This window comes from Ochotona curzoniae, unplaced genomic scaffold, assembly GCF_017591425.1.
Source record: "Ochotona curzoniae isolate NIBS_2020 unplaced genomic scaffold, NIBS_Ocur_1.0 scaffold_4506, whole genome shotgun sequence".
NCBI lineage: Eukaryota > Metazoa > Chordata > Mammalia > Lagomorpha > Ochotonidae > Ochotona > Ochotona curzoniae.
In genome coordinates this window covers 155,099-179,841 of record NW_024467119.1, presented here as the reverse complement: position 1 = coordinate 179,841, position 24,743 = coordinate 155,099, and the positions used below count along the sequence as shown (strand labels likewise).

Sequence of the window (24,743 nt, the reverse complement as noted above, 5' to 3'; positions counted from 1 at the left end):
CCCGTGGGGCCGAACAGGACACCTCCTGCCCCTCGACACAGTCCTGGCGCTCTCCCCGTGAGGAACCAAGGAGGCCACGAGCGTCCGTGACATCGATCCCGTGCGGCGGAACCTCCAACACCCAGCATGGGTTCGCGGGCGTCCGCTCTCGCTCCGCGCATGCTCACCGGGTAGCTCCCAGGGGCGGGGCGGTGCCCGCCGATCCCGCCCCTGGAGTCCGAGCAAGCCAATCCGAAGCCAAAGCGTAGTGGTTGACAGCTCGCGGCCGGGACTGCGCGTCCGCATTGGGCGGCCCTGCCGCGGGGGCTTGGGCTTAGCGGTGGAGTCCGGAAGTGCCCGGCGCGCGTCGGGGCTGCTCCGGGCTCGGGGTCGCGTGCCGGAGCGGCATGGCGGCGCGGCGGCACGGTAGGCGGGGCAGGGGCGAGGGCCGTGGGGCACACCGGTGAGGAGATGAGGGGAGCCCCAGGCCCTACGGGAAGCTCTCCTCACCTGGACTGGGCGCCGTGCTGCTCTGCTGACCCCCTTTCTGGTGGCTGCCGCGGCTTGGAAAGCGTGGGCCCGGCGGAGGAGTGCTAGCCGCGGGGAGCTGGGGCCCAGTGGCAGGGCCCCAGCTTCCCCTTGGTACTGTCTGCCATGACAGCATGCACACCATGGGAAGCACCACTCCCTGAGTAGCCAGCACTAGTTTTTATACACGTTTAAAACAGTTATTTATTTATTATTGGAAAGGCAGATTTACAGAGAGGAGACAGAGACAGATAGGTCCTCCGATTCAGTCCTCCAGTGGCCACAACGGCCGGAGCTGAGCTGATCTGAAGCCAAGAGCTAGGAGCTTCTTCTGGGTCTCCTACATGGGTGCAGGGTCCCAAGGCTTTGGGCCGTCCCCGACTGCTTTCCCAGGCCACAAACAGTGAGCTGGATAGGAAGTGGAGCAGCCAGGTCATAGAGAATCCTGGCGCATGCGAGGTGAGGATTTTAGCCACTAGGCTACTGCGCTGAGCCCAATGAACTCTGTTTTAATGGCCAGAAAGAACCAGAGGGCTTCCCTTGTCCTCCAAGAATCCCAGGGGTACCTAGCCTTGGACATCTGCCCCCGAGTGAAGAGAATTGCCCATAGGGTTCCTGTCTGAAGTTGGCTTGGAGGGGAGATGCCTCATGAACATCTGACTGGTAATAGTGCTAGCACAGGAGGGCTGTGACTGACACCCAGGTAAGCCTGTGGCAGGGCCGCAGTGGCTCAGGGGGCTCCTTGAAGGGGACTGTGCCACCTTTCACTGTGATCCCTTGCTCTGCCCAAGTGGCCTCCGCTACCTCTGAGGCCCAGTCTGGGCTAGTCCAGCTAGCAAGCGTAAGGCCTTGCAAGGTGGCTTGTTCCATGTGAATGGTCAGCCTGGTTTGCCTTTCCCTGGTGTAGACGTGCTGTTTGCAGCACTTGTGTGCACACCTGTTAAGGAGCTGAGTGTGGAGAATTTCCTGCTCCCTGAGTGCTGGTTGCAGTGTGTACGTGTGTATGTGTTGTGCAAGTGTGAGATTGTGCACACAAACATGCTCACAAGTGCACATGCGTTATGTGTTCAAGTGTGTGCAGGTGCACATGCACATGTATGTATATGTGCAAGTATGAACATGTATATGGTCACACGTACATGTTATACACGTGTGTCACATGCACATGCATTTATACACACAGAGGTACATGCATGCATGTATGTTTGTGTGTACATATATGTATGCATGCATATATGTGCATGCTTGTGTGTGTTCTATGCATGGGCCAAAAGGATCAGCAGCTTCCTGGCGGGGGAGACGCTTGTCCAGTGGCATTCATTGGCCTATGGACAGAACCTGACCGCCATCCACTCACAGTGTCACCAAAGTGCTCTGTTCTCAGCTGGAGTAGGTTTTTTTTTTTTTTTAAAGATTTATTTATTTTCATTACAATACCAGATATACAGAGAGGAAGAGAAACAGAGAGGAAGCTCTTCCGTCCGATGATTGCAACGGCCGGTGCTGAGCTGATCTGGAGCCAGGAGCCAGGAACTTCCTCCAAGTCTCCCACACGGTGCAGGATCCCAAAGATTGGGCTGTCCTCGACTGCTTTCGCAGGCCACAGGCAGGGAGCTGGATGGGAAGTGGAGCTACCGGGATTAGAACCGGCACCCATATGGGATCCTGGTGCATTCAAGGAGAGGACTTTAGCTGCTAGGTCACGCCGCTGGGCCCAGCTGGGGTAGTTTCTTCTGCTGATGTGGAGCGCAGGTAGCTCTTTTCCCTCCGAGAGCTTTTTACTTATTTATTTTTAAAGATTTATTTATTTGAAAGTATTTAGAGAGATCTTTCATCTTTTGGTTCACTCCCTAAAGGGCTACAACAGCCAAAGATGGGCCAGGCTGAAGCCAGGAGCTTCATTTGGGTTTCCTGCATGGGTACGGGGGCCCAAACACTTTGCCTATGCTCTGCTGCTTTCCCAGGCTATTAGCAGGAGCTGGATGGGAAGTGGAGCAGCTGGGACCCAACCCAGGGTCCATATGGGATGCCAGACCTGCAGGTGCTGGCTCTGCATGCTCACAAATAAGTGAATGAAGGAGCAGAAGGATTTCAGAATGCCTGCATGGGCAGGTTGCGTGGTGTGCTGTAGCAGTGGAGAAGCTTCAGCTGGTGGTGGCTTTGAGCAGAGTAGGCAGTCAGGTCTCAGAAAGATGAACCTGGCTTTGGACAGGTGTATGGAGAAAGCAAGGAGTTGTATGAAGGACAGGTGTAGAGGGTCCAGGAAGAGGCTGGCCTTGTGCCAGCAGGAGTTAAGACTTTGAATGGGTGCTGGACAGTTGCTAGCCTGGGCAGGAATCGGGCATGGGTGTTATCTGGAGAGGGGAGGATGGGAATGAAATATCTTGAGTGTTTTCTCCTTGACAGCCTGTGAACCCAATGCCAGAGGCCAAATTCAATCCCTCTGGACTGGTCCTTGAGGGCATATGTCCTGCAGTGCTAGCCCTTCACCTGCTAAGCCAGAAGTCCTGGTGAAGGTTCAGGTAGGCAAAGTGACCGTGTGCTTGACTGCCACTGAGTCATGTTCCTGAGTGACAGGAGGTGATGGGGACTTACTTGCTGATGAGAGTGACAAGCAAGCACCCAGAGAACCTGCTGGTCCAGCTAAGATGCGGTTCTGTGAGAAAGCAGCTTGCCGAAGCCAGTAGGGAGATATCACACCCTCCTCCTGGGCCGAGGAAGCAGACCTGTTTGGAAGTCTGCACTTTGTTTAATAGTGTTCCTCCTAATAGTGGGTCCAGTAAGACCACAGAATTCACTGTTGAAGGGCCGTGGGTCTTGTCAGTATCCAATCCCATGTCTGTTACAAGTTCTTTGGGTTAAATTTATATGTGTGTGATGGGAAATGTAATGAGAATGAAACTGGAATACATTAAAATATGGATGTTTTGGGAGTGGTGAGCTGGAAGATGAGACAGCAAGGCCCTTAACTAAAGGAGTGTTATTATTGCTGTTATTATCACTGTTGTGCTGGCATAAGGCTCAGTTGAATTTGCATCCAAAAGACTGAGCCTTGAAGCAAGAGGCATTTTCTTAGGAGTCTTTCCAGCTTCCTAGTCTCCCTATGTGGTTACCTGTATATATTTGATTATTTTAATGCTATATGGTGGCTGTAGGAACTGATACAAAGCTGCTTGCATGGGTAATTACTGATGAGGCTTTCCTAGTTTTCCTTAATACACCTGCTATTTTTCCCATATGTACTGAGCTGTATGCTGTTGGATGTTGGCTAACACCATTACTTTCCTCTGACAAGCCAAGATGAAGTAGCTATAAACAAGGAGGAAGACTAAGGATTGTGTTTCATCCCCATGTTGTTTTTCCTGTTTGATCTTGGGTAGGCCTCAACCACGATGGGGCGAGAATTACAGTGAATAGGTTGCTTTTCATGTGATTTAAGATTTATTGGCTCAGGCCTGGTTCAGTTAGAAGGTAAGTCTCAAGGGCTGAATGGTCAGGGACTGGTCAGCACAGTCCCAGGCCCCAGGAGAGTGCCCTTCCTTCTACTTTACTAGCATGTGTCTGCCTGTCCTTGATGCCAGCTGCTGCAGCCTGTTACCAATGCAGAACGTTTGTAAACAGCTAGGGAAGGTAAGTGCTACTCTGGAACCATAAAGATCCAGCTCTGCACAGCTTACTTGGAACTAGTTCTTCCCCTTTTCTCTGTGATAAAGATTTGGTGGAAATTGAGTGTTTAGTTTATTTCTACAATTTGGATAGGAATTCTGTTAACAAGTTGGTCATGATTTAAGATTCTGATCATGTCTCAGTGGAGTATTATTTCTGATCCTATTTTGGAGTATAATTTTTTAAATTAGTATTTTAGAAAGCTTTCCACTTCTTGAATCTTGGTTATGTTTTCCACTTATAAGCCTATTTTGTATTCCATTTATAATTGAGAATCTTGTGTACCTCATAAAGAATCTGTCTCATTGAATTCATGTACTGTGCTGAGCTTTTCTTTCTTATGAAGTGATGTCATGCTATTATCAGTTCATTTCTTTATTTGATTATAAACAAAGTTAAATACCTTTCCTCATTATAGGAATAAAATTATAAAAATAAGCATTAAGACAACAGATACTAGTTTTTAAAGATTTATTTTTAAATTTTTTTGTTGGAAAATCAGATATACAGAGATAAGGAGAGACTGAGAGGAAGATTTTCCATCCATTGATTTACTCCTCAAGCGGCTGCATCTGCTGGAGCTGAACCTATCCAAGGGCAGGAACCTGGGGCCCTTTCTGGGAACCTGGAGCCCTTGCAGGGTCCCAAGGCCTTGGGCAGTCCTTGGCTGCTTTCTCAGGCTACAAGGAGGGAGCTGGATGGGAAGCAGGGCCGCCGGGATTAGAACTGGTACCCATATGGGATCCTGGCATGTACAAGGTGAGGACTTTAGCTGCTAGGCTACCATGCCGGATCCAACCGATACTACTTTCAAGAAAGTCAGTGGCTACACTGACATATTTAGCAGACATTTCGGCAAAGGTCTTAATGAAAAGAAAATTCAAAATACCAGATGCTTTAATTATATAAATTGAACAGATTTTAAATATCTCAAGAGACAGATTTGGGAGTACAGTAACATTCCTTCCTGCTCTCATTCCATCCCCATCTCCGTATGTTTTAATTTTTCCCTAACTTTCTTTTCAGTTTGCAATCACAGGTTTAATACTCCATTAGGTAAAGATACTAGTACATAACAAGTAGAAAAACAGGAACCAAAGCACCCTGCTCTTTCTTGGGCTGTCCACAGCAATAGAATCCCAGGGTGACTGCCTCCCCTCTCACATGGGTGTGAAGTGAAGTTAGACAAATGTGGTGTGAGTTCACTGTGCAAACCACACAAACATAAGCATTTCATGCGAGGAGACTGTAGAATGGAGATGAGCACAGACAGGGGATGGTGTGGGAGGATAAAGGAAGAAGCTGCCGACCGTCCATTGCAGGGAGGGGGCTGCACCCCAAGCAACCTGTGAACGTGCGCTACGAAGAGTTGAAGCTTCACCAAGAAAATGGAAAGTGAATGAAGACAATGGTTGCCCTGGTGTGAACGGCACAGCTTTTTGTGTGCATGTATTGAAACATCATACTGCAGCCCATGCATGTGTGCATTTGCTGTGTCAGCTAGTCTAGAAAGCACATTTTCAGAAAGGAAGCCTTCCTGGGTGAGAGAGTGCAGGAAGGTTGTGTACTGCTCCCCAAGTCTGCCTTGCCCTCTCCCCTGGGGTGCCGGTGAGACACTTCACCCCTTTGGTGGGTTTGTAATAGCATTATTGCAAAGTAGAACAAATTATTCCTTGAAATGCTGCCATAACTAGCACCTTTGTTGATAACAGAACAAAATCTTTTTTGTTCCGACACTGCTAGGTTTTAAGTCAGGTAACTGGGCTGAGGAACAATTGAGAATTGGAGAGATTTACTACCAGCAAACGAGCAAACTTACATTTTATCTGGAGGTGCATATTCACACTATTTCCTAAGTGTCTAATTCTACCTTATGCAAAGAGTTTTATTTGGCTTCTGTGTGTTTAAATTGAAACAGCAGGCTTGGGCAGCAATTCCGGAATAACTCTGGGCCCAGTGAGGAGACCCGGCTGCTGTGGCACTAGTTGGTCCTGAGTGGGATGTTTCCTCACATCCGCCCTTTTTCCCAATTCCATCTGCCTGCTGCCCTCTGTAACTGCTTTGATCTCTCCTCAGGCCACCTTTTCCTGTGGGTCTTTTTATTTACCGATGATTGCTTTTTGACAGACACTCGAATTTCAAGTTAAAACTCGTTGGTGATGTTGGAAGAGCGCATTGATGAGGTGTGAGAAAAACGAGAACATGGGAAAGCTCAGGTTTCTGAGTTTCTGTTTCAGCCACTAAGCAGTTTCCATCTGGCCACAGGAGCACCCCGAGCTCCGGAAGTTCTGGGGTCTGCGAACCTTGACAGCCTCTGGAATCAGACCCCGCTGCAGGTTGCTCCATTCTTCAGTACACTGGGAAGTAAACGGAAGAAAGACTTGACTTGCTGCTCGGTTTTAGGCCCACATTTGCCATGTGTGAGTACCTGCTTGCCCAGTTATGAGGAAGCAGTTCACCAAACTGTAGGTGTGATACCTGCATATAAAACACACGGGTCGCTGTGAGTGCCCTGAAATAGAGGGCCTTCAGCCAGACCCACATAGGTGTCCTGAAATAGGGAGACTTCAGTCAGACCCACAGAGTGGATCAGCCAGCTTAGAAGACACATTCTATTCCCTGAGTTATGTCCATTTCTAAGGAAGCTGTCAGATAGTTCAGGGGTACTTTATTTAAACCTGTAGGACAGCTCAGGGAGTACCTCATCACCGCTTGGGGAGCAGTGAAGGGTCAAGTGATTCCACAGTGCGTTTTATTTTCTTTTTTTAAAACTTATTTTATTTTATTTTATTTTTAAGATTTATTTTATCGGAAAGGCAGATGTATAGAGAGAAGGAGAGAGAGAGAGGAAGATCCTCCATCTGATGAATCATTCTCCAAGTGGCCGCAACGGCCGGCACTGCGCTGATCTGAAGCCAGGAGCCAGGAACCTCCCTCTGGGTCTCCCATGCGGGTACAGGGTCCCAAGGCCTTGGGCCATTCTCGACCACCTTCCTAGGCCACAAGCAGGGAGCTGGATGCGAAGTAGAGCTGCCGGGATTAGAACTGGCATCCATATGGGATCCCAGTGCGCCCAAGGCAAGGACCCTAACCACTACGCTATCACGCTGGGCCCCACAGTGCATTTTCTAGAATAGTCTTTGCTTCTGTTTAGGTAAATGGTGTTGATAAGAGGCTGAGCAGGCAGCTAGTTTAGGATCACAACCCCAGTCTTGTGTAACCTCATCCACCCACTTGACAAGTGACTGCTACTTAGGGGATCCTTCCCTCACCTGGTACCTGAAGGGGCAGTGTTATGCAGCTACCCCCTTTTCAAGCCCCACAAGAACCCAGGCCAAGGAGGGTCTTGGATTCTTGCTCTCTGTTTCGGGGGAGGTGAAGTGAGGTAGATAGAAACTTCCTGCCTAGCTTTCCCTTCCTTGGGGGGGGGGGGGGGGGGTGTGTGTGTGTGTGTGTGTGTGTGTGTGTGTGTGTGTGTGTGTGTGTGTGTGTGTGTGTGTGTGTGTGTGTGTGTGTGTGTGTGTGTGTGTGTGTGTGTGTGTGTGTGTGTGTGTGTGTGTGTGTGTGTGTGTGTGTGTGTGTGTGTGTGTGTGTGTGTGTGTGTGATTTCCTCACTTTCTAAGTAAACTTTATCACTTTGTAAGCTGAATCAGTTCTTGCACCTGAAACGTTTTTTAAGAAAGAGGCAAGAGCCTTAAGGGAATAGTTGCTCCTACCTGGCCCCCAATAGCATGCAGACCGTTAGTTCCTCCTCACCTCACACAGGCCACTCTGACCCTGTGACCACACAGACGTCCTTGTGAACTGTTGAAGAGTGAAGGAAAGGGAGTGAGGAACAACGTCAAAGCTTGCTTTGGTTTAGAAGACAATTCTTCAGCTGTGAAGCCCACGGGCTTAGGGCCCATCACTGTGTGGTCTCAGGTGCTAGGAAAAAGAGAAGTCCACCTGTGTGTCCTCCAGCAATACTAGCTGCTAGAGCTCCATGTTGGTGATTAATCTTTGCTGCTCTAAAATTTATTAAAAATTATTTTGTTTTATTTTGACTGGAATTTTATGTATTTTTCATCAGAATGGCAGATCTACAGAAAGGCGAGAGAAAGATCTTCCATCTGCTGGTCTCCAAATGACTGCAACAGTAGGAACTGAGCCAACCTGAAGCCTGAAGCCAGGAGCCAGGAGCTGCTTCTGGGTTTCCCACATTGGTGCAGGATCCCAAGGCCTTGGGACATCCTCTGAGGCTTTCCCAGGTCACAGCAGGGAGCTGAATAGGAAGTGGAACATCCAGGATACGAACCAGCATTCATATGGGATGCTGGCAGCCCAGCTCACTGAGGAGTGTGTGATAAGGGGACTGTCTATAGATGTGCAGGCAGAGCTGGAACAAGCAGGTGCTCTGCCTTTCCTGGAGCCCCTGTACATGTGTGTTGGCAGGAGGAGGGGAGGACAGTGTGATCAGAGGATGCACCAGTGTAATTGCCAGGTCAGGAAGGAGCTGCTTCCCTTGGGCCCTGAGCTTGGCCGCTTCATCCTGACATGTCCAACACAGAGTGGTGTCCGGTAGATGCCTGGACTGCCCGATTAAAAATTATAGCTCACTGTTTACAAGAATACTTATTCTTTGTATTATAGTAGTTGAAGATATTTAGACATGCATATTTGTTAGCAAAATTATTTTGTTTCTGGATAACCGAATGTTTAGATTAAGCTGTCTTTTATTAGTTAATTCTTTTAAGGGTAAAATTTTCACTTGTAATAAGTTATCCTTTTTGACATTAGTTTGAGATCTGTTCTTGTGCTTATATGCAGTGTGCTTGTAAGTTACTTGTGGATGAAACAACGTAAGATCAGCATTTATCACTAGTTGTTCCCATCAAGAGGAGCTATGTATTGGAGCTCACTTTCTGTGCTGTGTGTAACATGCTGTGGGGACAGAAATGGACATGTGGGCCACGGTGATGGACTGACTCTGGAAGGCCCAGGTGAGGTCAGCTTGTTTGGGGAGGCTTTGATGTGTACTGCTGTGAGGTTTACAGGGGGCCTGAGAATGAGGAGGTGCTCTCTGCTCTCTCTAGCTTAAACTGGAGAATCACCCTCCCCCTTGGTAAGCTGTCAGCCATGGGTTCCTTCTGGGCCCTCTGCAGTGTACATGCTGGAATCTACCTGACTTTTTCTTGCTGTCATTCCATATAACAGCTTGGGATTGAAATCTCAAAGAACTAAGAATTTTTATGCTTTTGTTGTACTTACATTTATTTAGTTTTTAAAAACCCATCCTACTGCATTCTGAAGTGCGGTAGCCCAGGGTTCCTGGTGTCACTGTCAGTAGATGGGTGTCAGAGGGACTTAAGGACATCTGTGCAAGGGCACCGTGTGTGATCTGCTCTGGTGTCCCTCCCCTCAAATAGAGGAGGGGTTTTAGAACCAGGAGCAAGGACCTCAGTGTTTCTCAGATAGAGTGACAGAGAGGAAAGACAGAGATCCTCCATCTGCTGGTTCACTCCCTAAATAGTCACAATGACCAGGGCTGGGCTGTGCCAAAGCAAGTACCTGGAACTCCTGTCTCCCATGTGGGTGTCAGGGGTCATGCACTTAGACCATCAGCCCCTGTTTTCTCAGGTGCATTTGCAAGGAGCTGGCTCAAAGTGGAGCAGCTATGGCTCAAACCAGGACTGCAGTGTGAAATGCCTGCATTGAAGGCAGTGACTTATATTGCTGTCTTGTGTCTCCACAGTGGCTTCTTACCTACTCTTGGAGCTTTCACTTGTTGACTCTGGGGCCTGGGAGTCTTGATTGTACTCCTCCATAGGAGGGCATTTGTTTCCAGCTGAGACTGCCCACATGGGCGCTCTGGGATCCAGAGCTGGAGACAGGTGCAGAGTGTGGCTGGGGCTTGTCCTTGGCAAGGTGGCCTACAGGAAGACTCCTGCTGAAGTGAGGAGATTCCTGGGCTCTTGGCTTGTGGCTGAGGCTGCTGAGCCTGTGCTGAGTCCCATTGCAGAGGAAGGAGCCGCCTGTCCTAGCCCTGCAGACAAGGCTGGCCACTGCACCCAAACCCAGAAGGCCTGGGCTTCCCTGGTGTTTTCCCACTGATGCCTGGCTTCCAGGTCCTATGCACATAATGAGATTATAGTAAATCTCTGCTGAGAGACTTGGTGAATGGCAAAGGAGGCACTGCTTCTGATTTCATATGCCTTGTTACATAGGAAGTAGATGCAACAAGGAAGTACCTACTCAATGTCCAGCTTCTTTTAAGATTGCTCCAGGGACCTGGCTCCAGGGCCCTAGTGGCTAGTCTTTGCCTTCCATGCGCTGGGAACCCAATTTGGATGCCAATGGATGCCGATTTGTGTCCTGGCAGCCCGGTTTTCCATCTGGCTCCCTGCTTGTGGCCTGGGAAGGCAGTCAAGGACTGCCCAAGGCCTTGGGTCCATGCATGCGCCTGGAAGACCCAGAGGAGGCTCCAGGCTCCTGGCTTCAGATTGGCTTAGCTCTGGCTGTTGCAGCCACTTGGGGAGTAAGTCATTGGGCAAAAGATCTTCCTCTCTGTCTCTCCTCCTCTCTGTATATTTAACTTTCCATTAAAAACAAATAAATCTTTTTTTTTTTTTTTTAAAGATTGCTCCAGAGTTTTGCTTCCCATTTCAGGATTTCTGTTATGACAGTGATGTGTCAAACATTTTCATCTGCAACATGAACTTGAATAGTATTACTGGAGTACTGCATGCAGTTCACTGGACTATAAATATACTTCATTTCAGATATTAAAGTTGGTTGGTGGAACTGATCCCTTTGTTCTCCAGCATGTTGTTAGGCTGCTTATGTCATAGCCTAGAAGTCCACCAGAAGGCCTTTGGCCCACAGGGGCCTAGCTGTATACCCTGACTTGTTGTCCTGGGTCATTTGCCTGGTGTTTGTCAATGTTGTCGTCTTCCCGGGGGTAGTTGATCCTTAAGCTACTTGGCCAATCCCATTTTTATTTTGCATCCTGTGGTCAGTGCATGGTCAGCTACCTTGGCAGAGCTTCCCTGTGCATATGGGTGAGTAAGCTGTGGTGCTGAGGTGGCCTCAGCCAGTGTCTGTTACATCTCGGTTTCTGAGCTTCCCTTTCTCATTTGTGAAACAAGTTGGCTGGCTTGTTTTCATCCTAGAATGTTGCCTTTTGTTTAAATAGATTTTGGTTTGTTGGTGGCTTGTATGTAGGATTGGTTTATTTGCCTTTTGTTTCCCCTGCAATCATGACTGAGGACCTATCTACCAGAGAATCTTCTTTGCACTGAATGGACACGTGAAGGATGTCTGAATCTTCAGGGGTCCCGCTGCCCCTGCTCTTTCAGAGTGGCTCATTGCGGCAGCAGGCTGAGGTAACTCTTGGCCACACGTCACATGCGGTATATAGAAAATAACTTTCTGAGAGGTGTCTGGGTCTGCTCACCTTACTAGGTGGTATGGAAACCTCATTGTGGAGGTATCCAGATATCACAGGGGAGATCTCATACAGCCAGGATCCAGGTATCACAGGAAGGATCTCATACAGCCACAAACCACATGTCACAGGAGAGATCTCGTGCAGCCAAGATCCACATGTCACAGGAGCGATCTTGTACAGCTAGGATCCAGGTGTCATTGGGGAAATCTTGTACAGCCCAGATCCAAATGTCACAGGAGAGATCTTGTACCACCAGGACCCACATGTCATAGGAGAGATCTTGTACAGCCAGGATAAATGTGTTACAGGAATGACCTCTTACAGCCTGAATCCACGTGTCAGAGGAGAGATCTACTGTCAGAATCCATATATCATAGGAGAGATCTTGTACTGCCAGGATAAATGTGTCACAGGAGTGATCTCGTACAAGTAGGATCCATATGTCACAGGAGAGATCTCATACGGCCAAGATCCATGTGTCACAGGGCAGATTTCATACAAGCAGGATTCATGTGTCACAAGAGAGATTTTGTATAGCAAGCATATTCCCAGTTTGGATCTCAAGTAATAATATCCTCATAAGTAACATTTTCCAGTTTTCTAGGAGGTTACTTACCTCCCTCAAAGGTAGGAAACTTATAGGATTGGGTGCTGCTGGTAGACGCGGGAATTGTACCCAATGTCTTTCCATTTCTAACTTAATGAGATTTTCAAAACTGTGCTTTGTTGTCCTTCTCACTTCTTCTATTATACTTTTATTTTTTTCAAACCAGAAGCAATTAATTATGTTTAAGTTGGAACCAAAATGCATGTTATGATGGTAACCTGGCTGAGGTGACACTAGATTGCAGGATGATACACGTGTGGTTTGGCAAATGTCCATGGTCAAATTCAGAAGATACAGAGTGCCCCAGGACAATGAATCAAAGCAATCCCAGAGCAAAGGCAGAGTGCTTTTTTCACCTTAGAGGACTTCACACATTCCTGTGAGGTTAGGGGTGAGTTGTGCAGCTGGTTAAACTGCTGCCTATGACAATAGCATTCCATACTGAAACTCTGTTTCTGATCCAGCTGCCTGTGAGTGCCCCTGGGAAAGCAGCAGAGGAAAAATTTTAAGTCTGTGTAGTTCCTTAATATGAATTTCTAAGAACTTTTTCTCTATCTTGAAATTTTATTTTGACCCTGGCTGGGTCCTGTGCCCAGGGTTGTCTTCAGGACAGCCTCAGGAATATTCCTAGACACTTAATAGCCATGGGTGAACCGTCTTCTTGGTTCCAGATCATGTTGTGTGCATGTGTTTGTTTTTCTTTGAGCACAGGAGATTTAGATAAAGCATCATAAAGCATTTATTTTATTATTATTATTTCTTTTTTATGACATGGTTTCATAGGCTCTGGGATTCCTCCAGCCCCTCCCCATGCGCTCCCCCCATGTTGGATTCCTCCACTTTGTTCCTGTAGTACAGTTCATATCCAGGCCTGATTCCTTCGTTGTGAGCATGTACCATGCATAGAGTCCAGCCTCTTATTGTCCAGATAGTTTCAACAGTTTTCTTGTCAGACCATCCCTGATCTGAGAGTAGAGCTGGCAGAATATCATTTCCTTCAATGAAAAGCCACAACATAACATTAACAGCAATTTACAACATCATGGAGTTAATTGACATGGTATTGAGTGAACAGTATGTTGGAAAATGCAAGTTCTTAACCACAACCTGTGACTACGTCATTGACATTTTCAATTTTAGCTTATACACAACCGACTGCTATACTCCTTAAAATGGAGTACAGCTGTCTTGTGTCTATTTTCAATTTTATATTTAGCAGTTTATGGTATTGAAACATGATTCAGCTGACCTTAGTGAATTTTAGGATAGTCCAAGCAGGCTTATAACTCTAAGAAGGTATGTGTTAGCAATTGAGGCACAGAACAGTTTTAGGAGGGGTGTGTAGAGAAATCTTCAATATATTAGTGAGGAATAACAAATCTTTGTGTCGTACCTAATAAAGTTTATGTGAGGCCAAGCTGACCATTTCTTCTCTGTTCTCAGCTTTCGTTATTTGTCTCTGTCTATCTGATCTAATTTATTTTGGGGGGGAGGCTTTGGAGCAACCCTGATGGTCATTCCAAGAGAGGGTAGGGATCCGAAGTAGGAATTAAGTAAGGACCAGAGAAAGCTCCTCTCCTGGGACCTGAAGGAGGTTTGCTGTTCTGTTTCTGAGGACCACTCAGGGCTCCTGGCTGTTATTCCAATGACATTAGATCCTGTGAGGAAGGATCTGGGCATCTTCCATCCTATGTGGGAGATCTGAATAGGAGTGGATGACCTCAGAGTTCTCGGCCTACGAAGGTGCTCCAATTCCCTGTGGTCTCCTTGGCTGTTGGGATATAGCCCTTGATGCCTGTACTGACAGTCCTAGGTGAGGATCCTGGAGTCTGAGGGTTGGGATACAAGCCTCCTCCTGTCCTCCTGTCCTGCTACTCAACTCTGGGGTCCCCCCTGCTCTGTGCATATGACTTCCTGTTAAGAGGCTGTCAAGATCGTTCTTGAATCTGACTGTATGTCTTTATAGTTTTTGCTAATGTCTAATGCTGATTCGAGTCTGCTATCTATAAGTTGCCTGTTATATTCTTGATAGGTTATACTTAACATCTTCCTCACACATTCCAAAAAGGTGGAGGATTTATCTGCTCTCCGACCCATTACAAAATAACAGGATATTAAAGTGTATCAGGCTTTTTAGTTCGTTGATGTAGATCATAAGTAGTCTGTCTCTCAGTGATTGTTGGTTCATTGGTTACATCACCATATCTTATTGCATGTGGTACAGGTTGGTTGAGGTTAAAATAATATTACAATTTACAGGTACTATTTTTCAGATTGACATCATTTCATCTTAAATTAAGGCAAACATGTGGTATCTGACCTTCTGGCATTGGCTCATTTCCCTTAGCATAATGGTTTCCAGTTGGGCCCATTTGGCCACAAAGAACTGCATTATTTTTTTAATAACTGAGTAGTATTCCATGGAGTAGATGAACCATAGCTTTCTTATGCAGTCTTCTGTTGATGGGCATTTTGATTGTTTCCAAGTTTTTGCAATTATTGATTGTGTTGCTATGAACATGGGTGTGCATGTTGGTTTCTCGTGTAACAGGTGTTTTGGATATATTCTTAGAAGAGCTGTTGCTAGATCATATGGTATTCAGTTGTTTGGGTGTTCTCCATGCTAATTTCCATAAAGGCTGTACCAATCTGTAGCCCCACCAACAGTGGAGTAGAGTTCCCTTTCCCCCGCATCCTTGCCAGCAAGTGTTGTTGGTGGTTTTTTGTATGTGAGCCATTCTTACTGGCATTAGGTGGTACCTCAGTGCTGTCTTAATTTGGATTTCCCTTATTGCCAGAGAGCTTGAGCATTTTTTCATATGTTTGTTTGCCATTTGTGCTGTTCCTTTGTGAAGTGTCTGCCCATTTCCGGTGCCCATTTCTTGAGTGGTGTTTGTTTTGGTGTTTTGGTTGTTCTGGAGATCTTTGTAAATTCTGGAGATTAGCTCCCTGTCAACCATGTAATGTGCAAAGATCTTCTCCCATTCTGTAGGTTTCTTTTTTACTTTTTTGATTGTTTCCTTTGCTATACAGAAGCTTCTTAGTTTGATGTAGTCCCATTTGTTTATTTTGGTCTTAATTGCTATAGCTTTTGTTTTTTTTTTTTTTTTTTTTTAGGGATTCAGGGCCTAGAACTAAATGCTGCAGGGTTTTTCCAATGTTTTCTTCTAAGAGTTTGAAGGTTTCTGGATGTAGGTTTAGGTTTTTTATGCATTTAGATTTGATCTTAGTGTATGGTGAAAGATATGGGTCTAACGTCTTGTTTCTGCAGGGTATCAACCAATTGTCCCAACAGCATTAATTGAAGAGACCTTCCCATATGCCTGGATTATCGTCTTTTTTTGTCAAAGATTATTTGGCTGTATATTTGTGGGTTCTCTTCTGTTGCTTTGGTTCTACTCCATTGATCCTCATTTCTATGTTTGTGCCAGTTCCAGGCTGTTTTGATAAAAACCGCTCTATAGTATGTCCAGAGGTTTGGAATTGTGATCCGCCCTGTTAACTTCTAAACTTCAGGATGGTTCTAGCTACTCGTGGTTTTTTGTGTTTCCAGATGAACCTTTTTATCATTTTTTCCAGTTCTATGAAGAATGTTATGGGTGATTTGATTGAGATTGCGTTGAATATATATATTGCTTTTGGTAGTATGGACACTTTATTTATGTATTTATTTATTTTAGTTAATTTTTTTACATTTTATTATTATTATTATCATTTTATGATACAGTTCCATAGGCTCCTGCTATTTCCCTTATCCCAGCCCCAACCTCCCCCCAACCTAGTTCTTCTGTATCATTATTAAAATATAGTTCTTCATACACAGTCACATGTTCATCATTGCGGGCATGGTCAATGGCAGAGAGTCCAGAATCCTATTGTCAAGATATAGTAAACAGTTTAATTGAAAGTCCATCCTTGTCTGGAGGTAGAAATGCATACCTCATTGTATCCTCACATCTGGATGTTAGTCTCCATTTCACAGCTACTGTACATCTCCACAAATGAAAAGTCATAATACAAAATCAACAGTAGAAAGAAAAATAGTAATTTACAATGCCATGAAGTTAAATAACGTGTTACTAGATATGACAGTCTCCATTACACAGCTACTATCCATCCCCTTAAATGAAGAGCCACAAAACAAATACAACATCTGAGAGAAAAAAGTAATTAACAACACCAAGAAGTTAAATAACATGGTACTAAATGACTAATGTGTAGCTGAAGAGATGAAAATCAAGAACCTTCTTGAAGAAAATGATGTTACTCTATGATCTATGAGTCACTGAATGATTTAATCAGGAAAAAGTGTTTTAAAGTGATGAAACTAACAGATAACATCAAATCCCATGCGATATAGTTTCCGCTGATTTTCCTTGGTGAAGTGTGTCTCCTGTAGGCAACAAATAGATGAGCTTTGTTTTTTAATCCAATCTACTAACTTATGACATTTGATTGAGCTTAAGCCATTTACACTCAGAGTTAATATGTATGGGTGGTACTTTGGTCCTGACATTTTAGGAATGGGTTGTTCATTGGCTTAGTATTCCGTTGTCATTTTACTGGGATGTTCTTCCCATTTGCCTTTGGTTTTGTTGGGTGTTATTCCTCTTCTCTATCAAGAGAACATCTTGAAGTATCATTTGTAGGGTAGGTTTGGAAGAGGCAAATTCTTTTAACTTTTCTTTTCTGTGGAAGAATTTTATTTTATTTTCAAAGACGAAAGAAAGCTTTGCTGGATATGTTATCCTAGGCTGACAATTTTTTTCTTTTAGAATCTGGAATATGTCACTCCATTCTCTTCTTGCCTGTAGAGTTTCCTGTGAGAGATCTCCTGTGAGCTTAATTGGCATTCCTTTATATGTCAACTGATTTTTTTTTCACACGCACATTTAAGGATCTTTTCCTTATGTTCAATTGAAGAGAGCATGATGATCATGTGTCTTGGTGAAGACTGCTTTTGATCAAGCCTGTTGGGAGTTCTGTGGCCCTCCTGGATCTTGTTTCCCAATTCTTTCTCCAGATTAGGGAAATTTTCCTTGATTATTTCATTAGATATATTTGTAAAGCCAGTTTCTCTTTTTGCACCTTTTGGGACTCCCATAACTCTTACATTAGGCATCTTGATTACTTTTTTTTTTTTTTTTTGGTTTGATCCAGCTCTGCTTCCAGCTTTTTGTTTGTTTCCCCACGATGACAGGGAATATCTTCCAGTTCTGAGATTCTTTCTTCTGCTTGCTTCATTCTACTTTGGAGATGCTCCACTGTACTTGTAATTTGCTCTACTGTGTTCTTAATTTCTGACATACCAGTCTTGATTTGCTTTATTGCTTCCTTAAATTCTTTGAACTCTTGCATGAGCTTCTCATTTTTGACCAGAATCTTCAAAATGAGTCTTATGGATTCTGTGTCCCCCATTTTCTCAATGTCTTCCTCAGTTAACTCTGAGGTTGGCATAGGGTTTTGCTCCTTTGCAGGGGAGTGCTCAGTATTATTCATTGTGCCTTTGTCTCTTCTTTTGCTCTTGGTCATTGTACTTCTGGTTAGTAGAGTCTTTTCCTTAGGGTAGATTTCTAAGCTGTGTCACCCATAGGTCTACAGTTCGATTTTACTTATTGCAGTTGTGCACAACTCTGCTTGCAGCCAGTTGTGCTGCTTCCTACAGGGAGTTCCAGGTCTGGGTCTTATGTTAGATTTCCACAAAGAACTCTGTAGCCCCAACTCCTGGCTCACCAATCTCCACCTTCTGTGACAGTCTGTTGAGGTTGCACCGTTGTCTCTGCAACCTTTCTCCCTCTTCTGGTTGGAGCAGGTCCCAGGATTAGAGTGACAGCATGTGTTGTACATAACTACGTTTTTGATGGCCCTGATCTTGCTAGTACCTGTTGGACGTTAGGTCTGGTGCCACTTGGACCTATATTGACCTCTACGATGCCATGGTTGGTATTATTTTCCTTCAGGACCAGTGCAATCCACTGAACTCAGTGAGTTCTCGTGATCTCAGCACATGCACAGTTCACTGTTGTCCCCTGTAGTTCTAAAGCGTTTGCCGCAGTGTGCAAAATGTCGCCTGACGTACCACTACTAGAGTTCTTGATCTGCTGGCCGTCAGATCTGAGGGCTACCCAAACCTATCTTGGAGGGACCCTGTGGAATGCCACATTAGTACAGTTCAGTGAGTCAGAAATGAGTTTACTCCCAACTCAGCATGTGCTCAGTCCTTTCCCTTGTCTTTGCCCCCTTATGCAAATGGCGCCCAATTCATCTCTAAGGGGCTGACTGTGCTGTGAAATCCATGCTGTTCTCGCACTGCCTGTCTGTGATCTGCTACTCTGCCTCTGCTCCTGATCAAATCAAACGGACCAGCAGGATGGGCAGTTCTTTGTCTGGGTTCACCTCCCAAGCGCCCAGTGAAAGTCCCTTCCTACCTGGTTGCTGGTAAAGTTCCAGTTGTTGCAAGATCAGATCGCCATTACCTGAATGCTGCTGGAGAATCAGTCACTGCAACACCACCCCGTTGTGTATACTGGTTTCCTGTGTCTGTCAGTCTCCAGGTACTCCTCTGCTGTTGTTCTGTCTTCTCCTATTTTCTGGAAGGTGTCCTCTCTGCTTCATCCTTTTTGAATGTTTCTCCATCCGTTTAAACGTGTCCTTACCCTCTTCCGCCATCTTGATTCTACTTAGTATGGACATTTTTATGATAGTGGTTTTATCTATCCAGGAACATGGAGTGGTTCTCTATTTTTTGAGGTCTTCTTCTTTTTGAAGTTTTGTGTAGTTTTCTTCAAAGAGGTCTTCTACATTTTTAGTGAAGTTAATTCCTACATATTTCATTTTCTTTTTTTTTAAATATATTTTGACAATCTTTACATAGTTAACTAGAGTAAAAAGGGTCAAGGGCTACAGGAAAGTGGTAAGACTATTATTTTTCCAAATTGTTTCCTTCATGTTTAAAGGAGGGTATTAAGGGAGAAGGCCCACCCAATTTCCCACCCTCCCCAGGTCCTGGATGTAGGGCATGCTCCGAGGTTCTTGTTCAAGTGGTTTTGATAGTTCACCAGTTATGAATCGCTGCCAATCTTGCCACTCCAAGCCCCATGAGGTCCTTGAGCATGCCACTGATTGACATAGTCCATCATAGAGTCTCCGTTTGCCCAGTATTGCTGCCAACATACAGCTGAGGTGGTTGATTGACCTGTTCTGTCTTCTCTCTTTTCTTGGTTAGGGTTCTAAGTCCAACATTTTGACTGGGGAGATCTCCAATGAAACTTTGTCTGAGGTGTTCTCGGACCTGATTCTTGTATGTGCTAGCAAGTACAGGGCCCGGCACAGTCCATCTGCCTGATCAGCTGGTGGTTGCAATTGCTGGGTTGGTTCTGTTTTCAGCCCCGACTTCCACTGGAACCAATGGGTGTTGCAGTCCAGCCTGGTTCTGCCCAGCACATACTTGGCCCTCGCATAAACCAGTGGGAGCTGCAGCCTAGTCAGAGTGACCCTCAATCACCCACACCAGGCCTGTCCCCTGCCCTGGTTTGCCAGTATGTGTACCAGACTAGTCCAGTCTGTCCCACACCCCATTCAACCCCAGCCATTGTCCTAGTTTCATGCTCTCCCGTGGGGGGTGGCAACCTAAGTGGGGGGAGCTCACTATTTCCTTCCCAGGCCACTCCGACTCCTAGATTATGCATTCTCCAGATAGTTCTGTGGTTTGACTTGACAGAACTGGCCCCCAGAACCAGCTTCTGCCAGCTGATGCTGTGCTAAGCCCAAACAACCCTCACCCACTCTAATTTTATTTGCACCAGTAGGAAAAATCAACCCAGCCCATCTTTTCCCTGATCTAGTCCACATGAGGCCCACAGGTGTTGTAGCCCTGCTTATAGTCTGGTCTGCCCCCCCATCCCAGCCTATGCTCTCCAGTGGGAGTAGCTGTCCAGCAAAGGAACCCTCTCTTATTCCCCTGCCGGCTCAGCCCCCTCCCTTCCTTGTTCTCACGCCTACTGGTTGGGCACTGTGGTCCTTTCCCTTACAGGCAACCTCACCTTGGCATTCCATATTGTGTACTAGTCTTTGTTGCGACCAAACCTGGCTCGACCCACACTCTGTTCCGGTGCTCGGATTTGCCAGTGGATGACGTGGACAGATTCAGCCTGGTCTTCCCCCGACTCCTGCCAATTGTATGTCAGTGGGAAACTTTCCATGGCCTGTTCTGGGCTGTTTCCTATCATGTTTCTTGCGCTTATCTGCCGGGTCTGTGTCCTGCCAGAGGAGTTTCCCAGGCTCCTCCATCAGAACCTCTCCCAATGCCAGGTTTCACGCTTAATAGTAGGTCCGTGAGCTAGCCCTATTCTGTCCACCTCCAGCCATAGCAGGAACAGTGGCTTTTCCTGACTGGCCTTCAACCCAATCTGGTTCTTGCTGTTGGATGTTTCAACTCAGCCATGGTTTGTCCATACCCACATATAGCTCACACATGGCTCAGTAGGGATTTGAGACCTTGCCTAGTCCATCCCACATCTACCCAGGTCGTCCAGGACACCAGAGCGTGTTGTGGTCTGGTGGCCCAGTTCGGTGTATCCAGTCCCAGTCCACACTTGTGCCAAGGGAGACTACAACTGATTCCAGATCAGGGCGCAGCCCCCATTCCAGTTCACACGCCCCTTGGCAGGAACCTCAACCCAGCTAGGGTTGTCCCCTTAGCTCTTTAACCGGGCCAGTTCCCAGCCATAGATCACATGCATGCCAGTGATTGCTCTGACTCAGCTTGGCACAGCCTCTCACCTGTCCCAACCTCTGCCTTAGACACTGTGGCTTAGTGTTCCTGGCTCATGCAGACCAGCAGGTGCAAGAGCCTAGCTTGGCATGACCTCTGCTCCATCCTGGTCTCTAGTTTCACTTGTGGGCTAAGGTTTGCTCAGTCCTGCCTGATCTACCCTGTTCCATTACCAATTGCAGACACATTAGCCAGCCATTGGAGCTACTTTGCCCAGCTTGTCCGATCCCCAGGTCTGGACCACATGTTCACCAGTGGTAGTTGTGACTCGCCAGGGGAATTTCCCAAGTTCCTCCACTTGATCCACTCCCAGACCCAGTTCTCATACATGCCTTTGGGTTTTAGGCCAGGTTCCAGCACAGTCTGGCCTTCCATTTGGCCTTGTATGAGCTGGTGAACGTTGCAGCCCGGCCCACCCCACACCCTATTCAGGATGCACATTTGGGTGCTGCTGCCCTGACCAGTTCAGACTGTTGTCGGTTCCTTTATCTGTGATTGATGGCAGGCTTCTTGGTCACACCTAGCTTAGTCCATCACCACCCCAACTCTTGAGATAACCAGTGGGGCTAGAATTATCATAGGATGTGGCCCACACATCCCTCACAGAATTTACCCCTGATTATGGTTCTTGAGTGCTAGTTAATGTAATGGTTTGCTTAATGTGACCCTTCTCCTGATCCATCATCATAACAGGTAGCATGATATAATTCTGCAGGACAATCCCCGAGCCATAACTTTTGCATGGACTGGTGTTGGAGGTCAGCATTATTCAGTGATTACAAGTTCTTCAAAGGAAGAGTTACTGCCAATGGGAATCTTTACGAATGCTTCACGTCCTAGAAGCACAGTGGATTTAACCTGGAGATACCTAAGCAGCGACTCAAGGAACCAAAATCCCAGAGCTCCATGGCCGGGCGGCCAGCAGGTGGAACCTGGCAACAAATGGAAGGCAGGCCCGAGGACAGCTCACCACATGCACATGGTGGCTGTTGTCTGGGATCCAGGCATGAGACGCCATGTTTTGACACCCCACAGCAGCTAGGAGGCTGCTGGAAGTTTAAACTCCTAGGCCCAAGGTCACGCCCCTCCCCAATCCCATTCACCACCCGATGAAGGCGGCTTGTGGTCCTGGACCTGCCTAGTCACGGAGACCTTCCCCCTTGGTGTACTCACCCCAAAGGGAGCAGCCCCTGGAGCCCAAGTAGGCCCGGGGACAGCTCACCAGGTGCACATGGTGGCTGTCGTCTGGGATCCAGGCATGAGACGCCCCATCCTGAGACCCCTCTTTTTCTTCTCTATTATTTATTTTTTTTTCTTCTCTATTATTTTTAACAGTACTCTGCTAGTTAGACCTTTTTCCTTCTTGGGGATATTTACATACACTATGGCTGTTGACTTTTGTTCATTTATTTTGTACCCTGCCACTCTACCAAACTCTTGTATAAGTTCTAGCAATCTTTGTATTGTGTCTCTTGGTTTTTCCATGTATAGGATTATGCTGTGTGTGAACAATGAAAGCTTGAATTCTTCATTTCGTATTTGAATTCCTTTGATTTCTTTTTCTTGTCTTATGACCTCTGTGAGTATCTGTAGTAGTATGTTTAATAGCAGTAGTGATAGTGGACATCCTTGTCTTGTTCCACATGTCATTCGAAAGGGTTCCAGTTTTTCTCCATTCAGTATGATGCTAGTGTTGTGTTTTTCATATATTGCTTTGATTATGTTGTGGATTGCTCCTTTTATGCTTGCCCTTGTTAGGCTTTTTAGCATGAGGTGGTGTTGGATTTAGTCAAAAGCTTTTTCTGCATCTATTGATACTATTATGTGATTTTTGTTCTTCAGTTTTTGGATGTGGTGTATTACATTTATGGATTTAGGAATGTTGAACCATCCCTGCATTCCAGGGATGAATTCTACTTGTTCCGGATGCATGATCTGTGATGTTTTTTTGAATTCCTTTGGCTAGGATTTTGTTGAGCATCTTAGCATCAATGTTCATCAGGGTGATCTGTCTGTAGTTTTCCTCCTTTGTTAATTCTGTATCTGGTTTTGGCATTAAGATGATGTTAGCTTCATAGAATGAGTTTGGAAGGGTTGTTTCCTTTTCTATTGTTTTGAAGAATTTGTTAAGTATTGGGGCTAGCTCTGCTTGGAATGTTTTGTAGAATTCTGCAGTGAAACCGTCTGGACCTGGGCTTTTCTTTGTTGGGAGATCTTTAATCAATGAATCAATCTCTGCCTCAGTTATGGGTTTATTCAGGTCTTTTATTGCCTCTGGGCTAAGTTTTGGTAAGTGGTGGGAGTCTAAGAACCTTTCCATTTCCTGATGGTCTTCTGGTTTGTTGGAGTACTGTTGTTTGTAGTAACTTGTAATTATTTTCTTAGTGGTTGCAGTGTCTGTCATTATGTTGCCTTTTTCATCCTTGATGCTATTAATTCTCAGTTTCGCTTGTTTTTTCTTTGTCAGTCGGGCCAGTGGGGTGTCTGGTTTGTTTATCTCCTCAAAAAACGAGCTTTTTGATTTCTTGATCTCGTGAATAGTTTTTTTTTTCTATCTTGTTTATCTCCTCCGTTGTTTTGATGATTTCTTGTTTCCTATTGTACGTGCTGCTGTTTTTCCAATTCCTGGAGGTGTGTTTTTAATTACTGTATTTGGTGTCTTTCTTGAGCCTTGACATAAGCACTAATTGCAATGAGCTTACCATGTAGTACTGCTTTGGCAGTGTCCCATAAGTTTTGGAATATTGTGTTGAGTTTTCTTTGGTTTCCATAATTTTTTTGTCTTATCTTTAATTTCTTCTCTGACCCATTGTTCATTTAGTAGCATATTGTTCAGCCTCTAAGAGTTTGCATATTTCCTGGGGCATTTTGATTTATTGATTTCCAGTTTCACTCCTGGTGGTCTGAGAAGGTGCATGATATGTATGATCCTAATTTTTTTGAAGTTAGTGAGACTTGCTTTATTTCCTGACATGTGATCGATTCTTGATAAGGTGCCATACACTGCTGAAAAAAAAATGAATATGCCTGGGCCCAGTTCAATAGCACAGTGGCTAAAGTCCTCGCTTTGCACGCACTGAGATCCCATATGGTCACCTGTTCTAATCCTGGCGGCCCTGCTTTCCATCCAGCTCACTGTTTGTGGCCTGGAAAAGTAGTCGAGGAAGGCCCAAAGCCTTGGGACCCTGCAACTTCGTGGGAGACCTGGAAGAGCTCCTTGCTCCGGACTTTGGATTGGCTAAGCACCAGCCGTTGTGGTCACTTAGTGAGTGAACCATCAGACAGAAGATCTTCCTCTCTGTCTCTCCTCCTGTCTGTATATCCGCCTTTCCAGTACAAATAAATCTTTTAAAAACATGTATAATCTGTGTCTGTAGATTGGAAGGTTCTGTAAATGTCTACTAAGTCTATTTGTTCTATTGTCCTTGTGAGTTCTGTTGTTTCTCTTTTGAGTTTCTGTCTTGTTCAACTGTCTATTGGTGTTAATGGTGTGTTGAGGTCTCCTTGGATGATTGTATTTGCTTCTATGTCTCCCCTTAAGTCCTTTGGTAATTGCTTCATGTTGCTGGGTGCATTTGTGTTTGGTGCATTTATGTTTATAGTGGTAATTACTTCCTGATGGATGGTTCCTTTCAACAATATAAAATGCCTCTCCCTGTCCCTTTTGATATTTGTCACGTTGAAGTCTATATCATCTGAAATTTGAACTGCTACACCAGCCTTTTTTTCTCGACCATTAGTGTGAAGTATCTTTTTCCAGCTCT

General features: G+C 45.6%; 1 protein-coding gene across 2 annotated transcripts in view; it reads left to right on the top strand.

The window, feature by feature from the left end:
* Positions 1-323: 323 nt before the first annotated feature.
* ERICH1 (glutamate rich 1) overlaps positions 324-24,743 on the top strand; it is a 57,838-nt gene continuing 33,418 nt past the window's right edge. Inside the window, exon 1 of one of the 2 annotated variants that reach the window (XM_040966714.1) lies at positions 324-405. In XM_040966714.1, the coding sequence (XP_040822648.1) occupies positions 387-405 (19 nt within the window). In that variant the 5' untranslated portion in view covers positions 324-386. Of the gene's footprint in view, positions 406-8,679; positions 9,153-24,743 lie in introns of those variants that run through there. The other variant, XM_040966713.1, reaches the window with a different exon arrangement.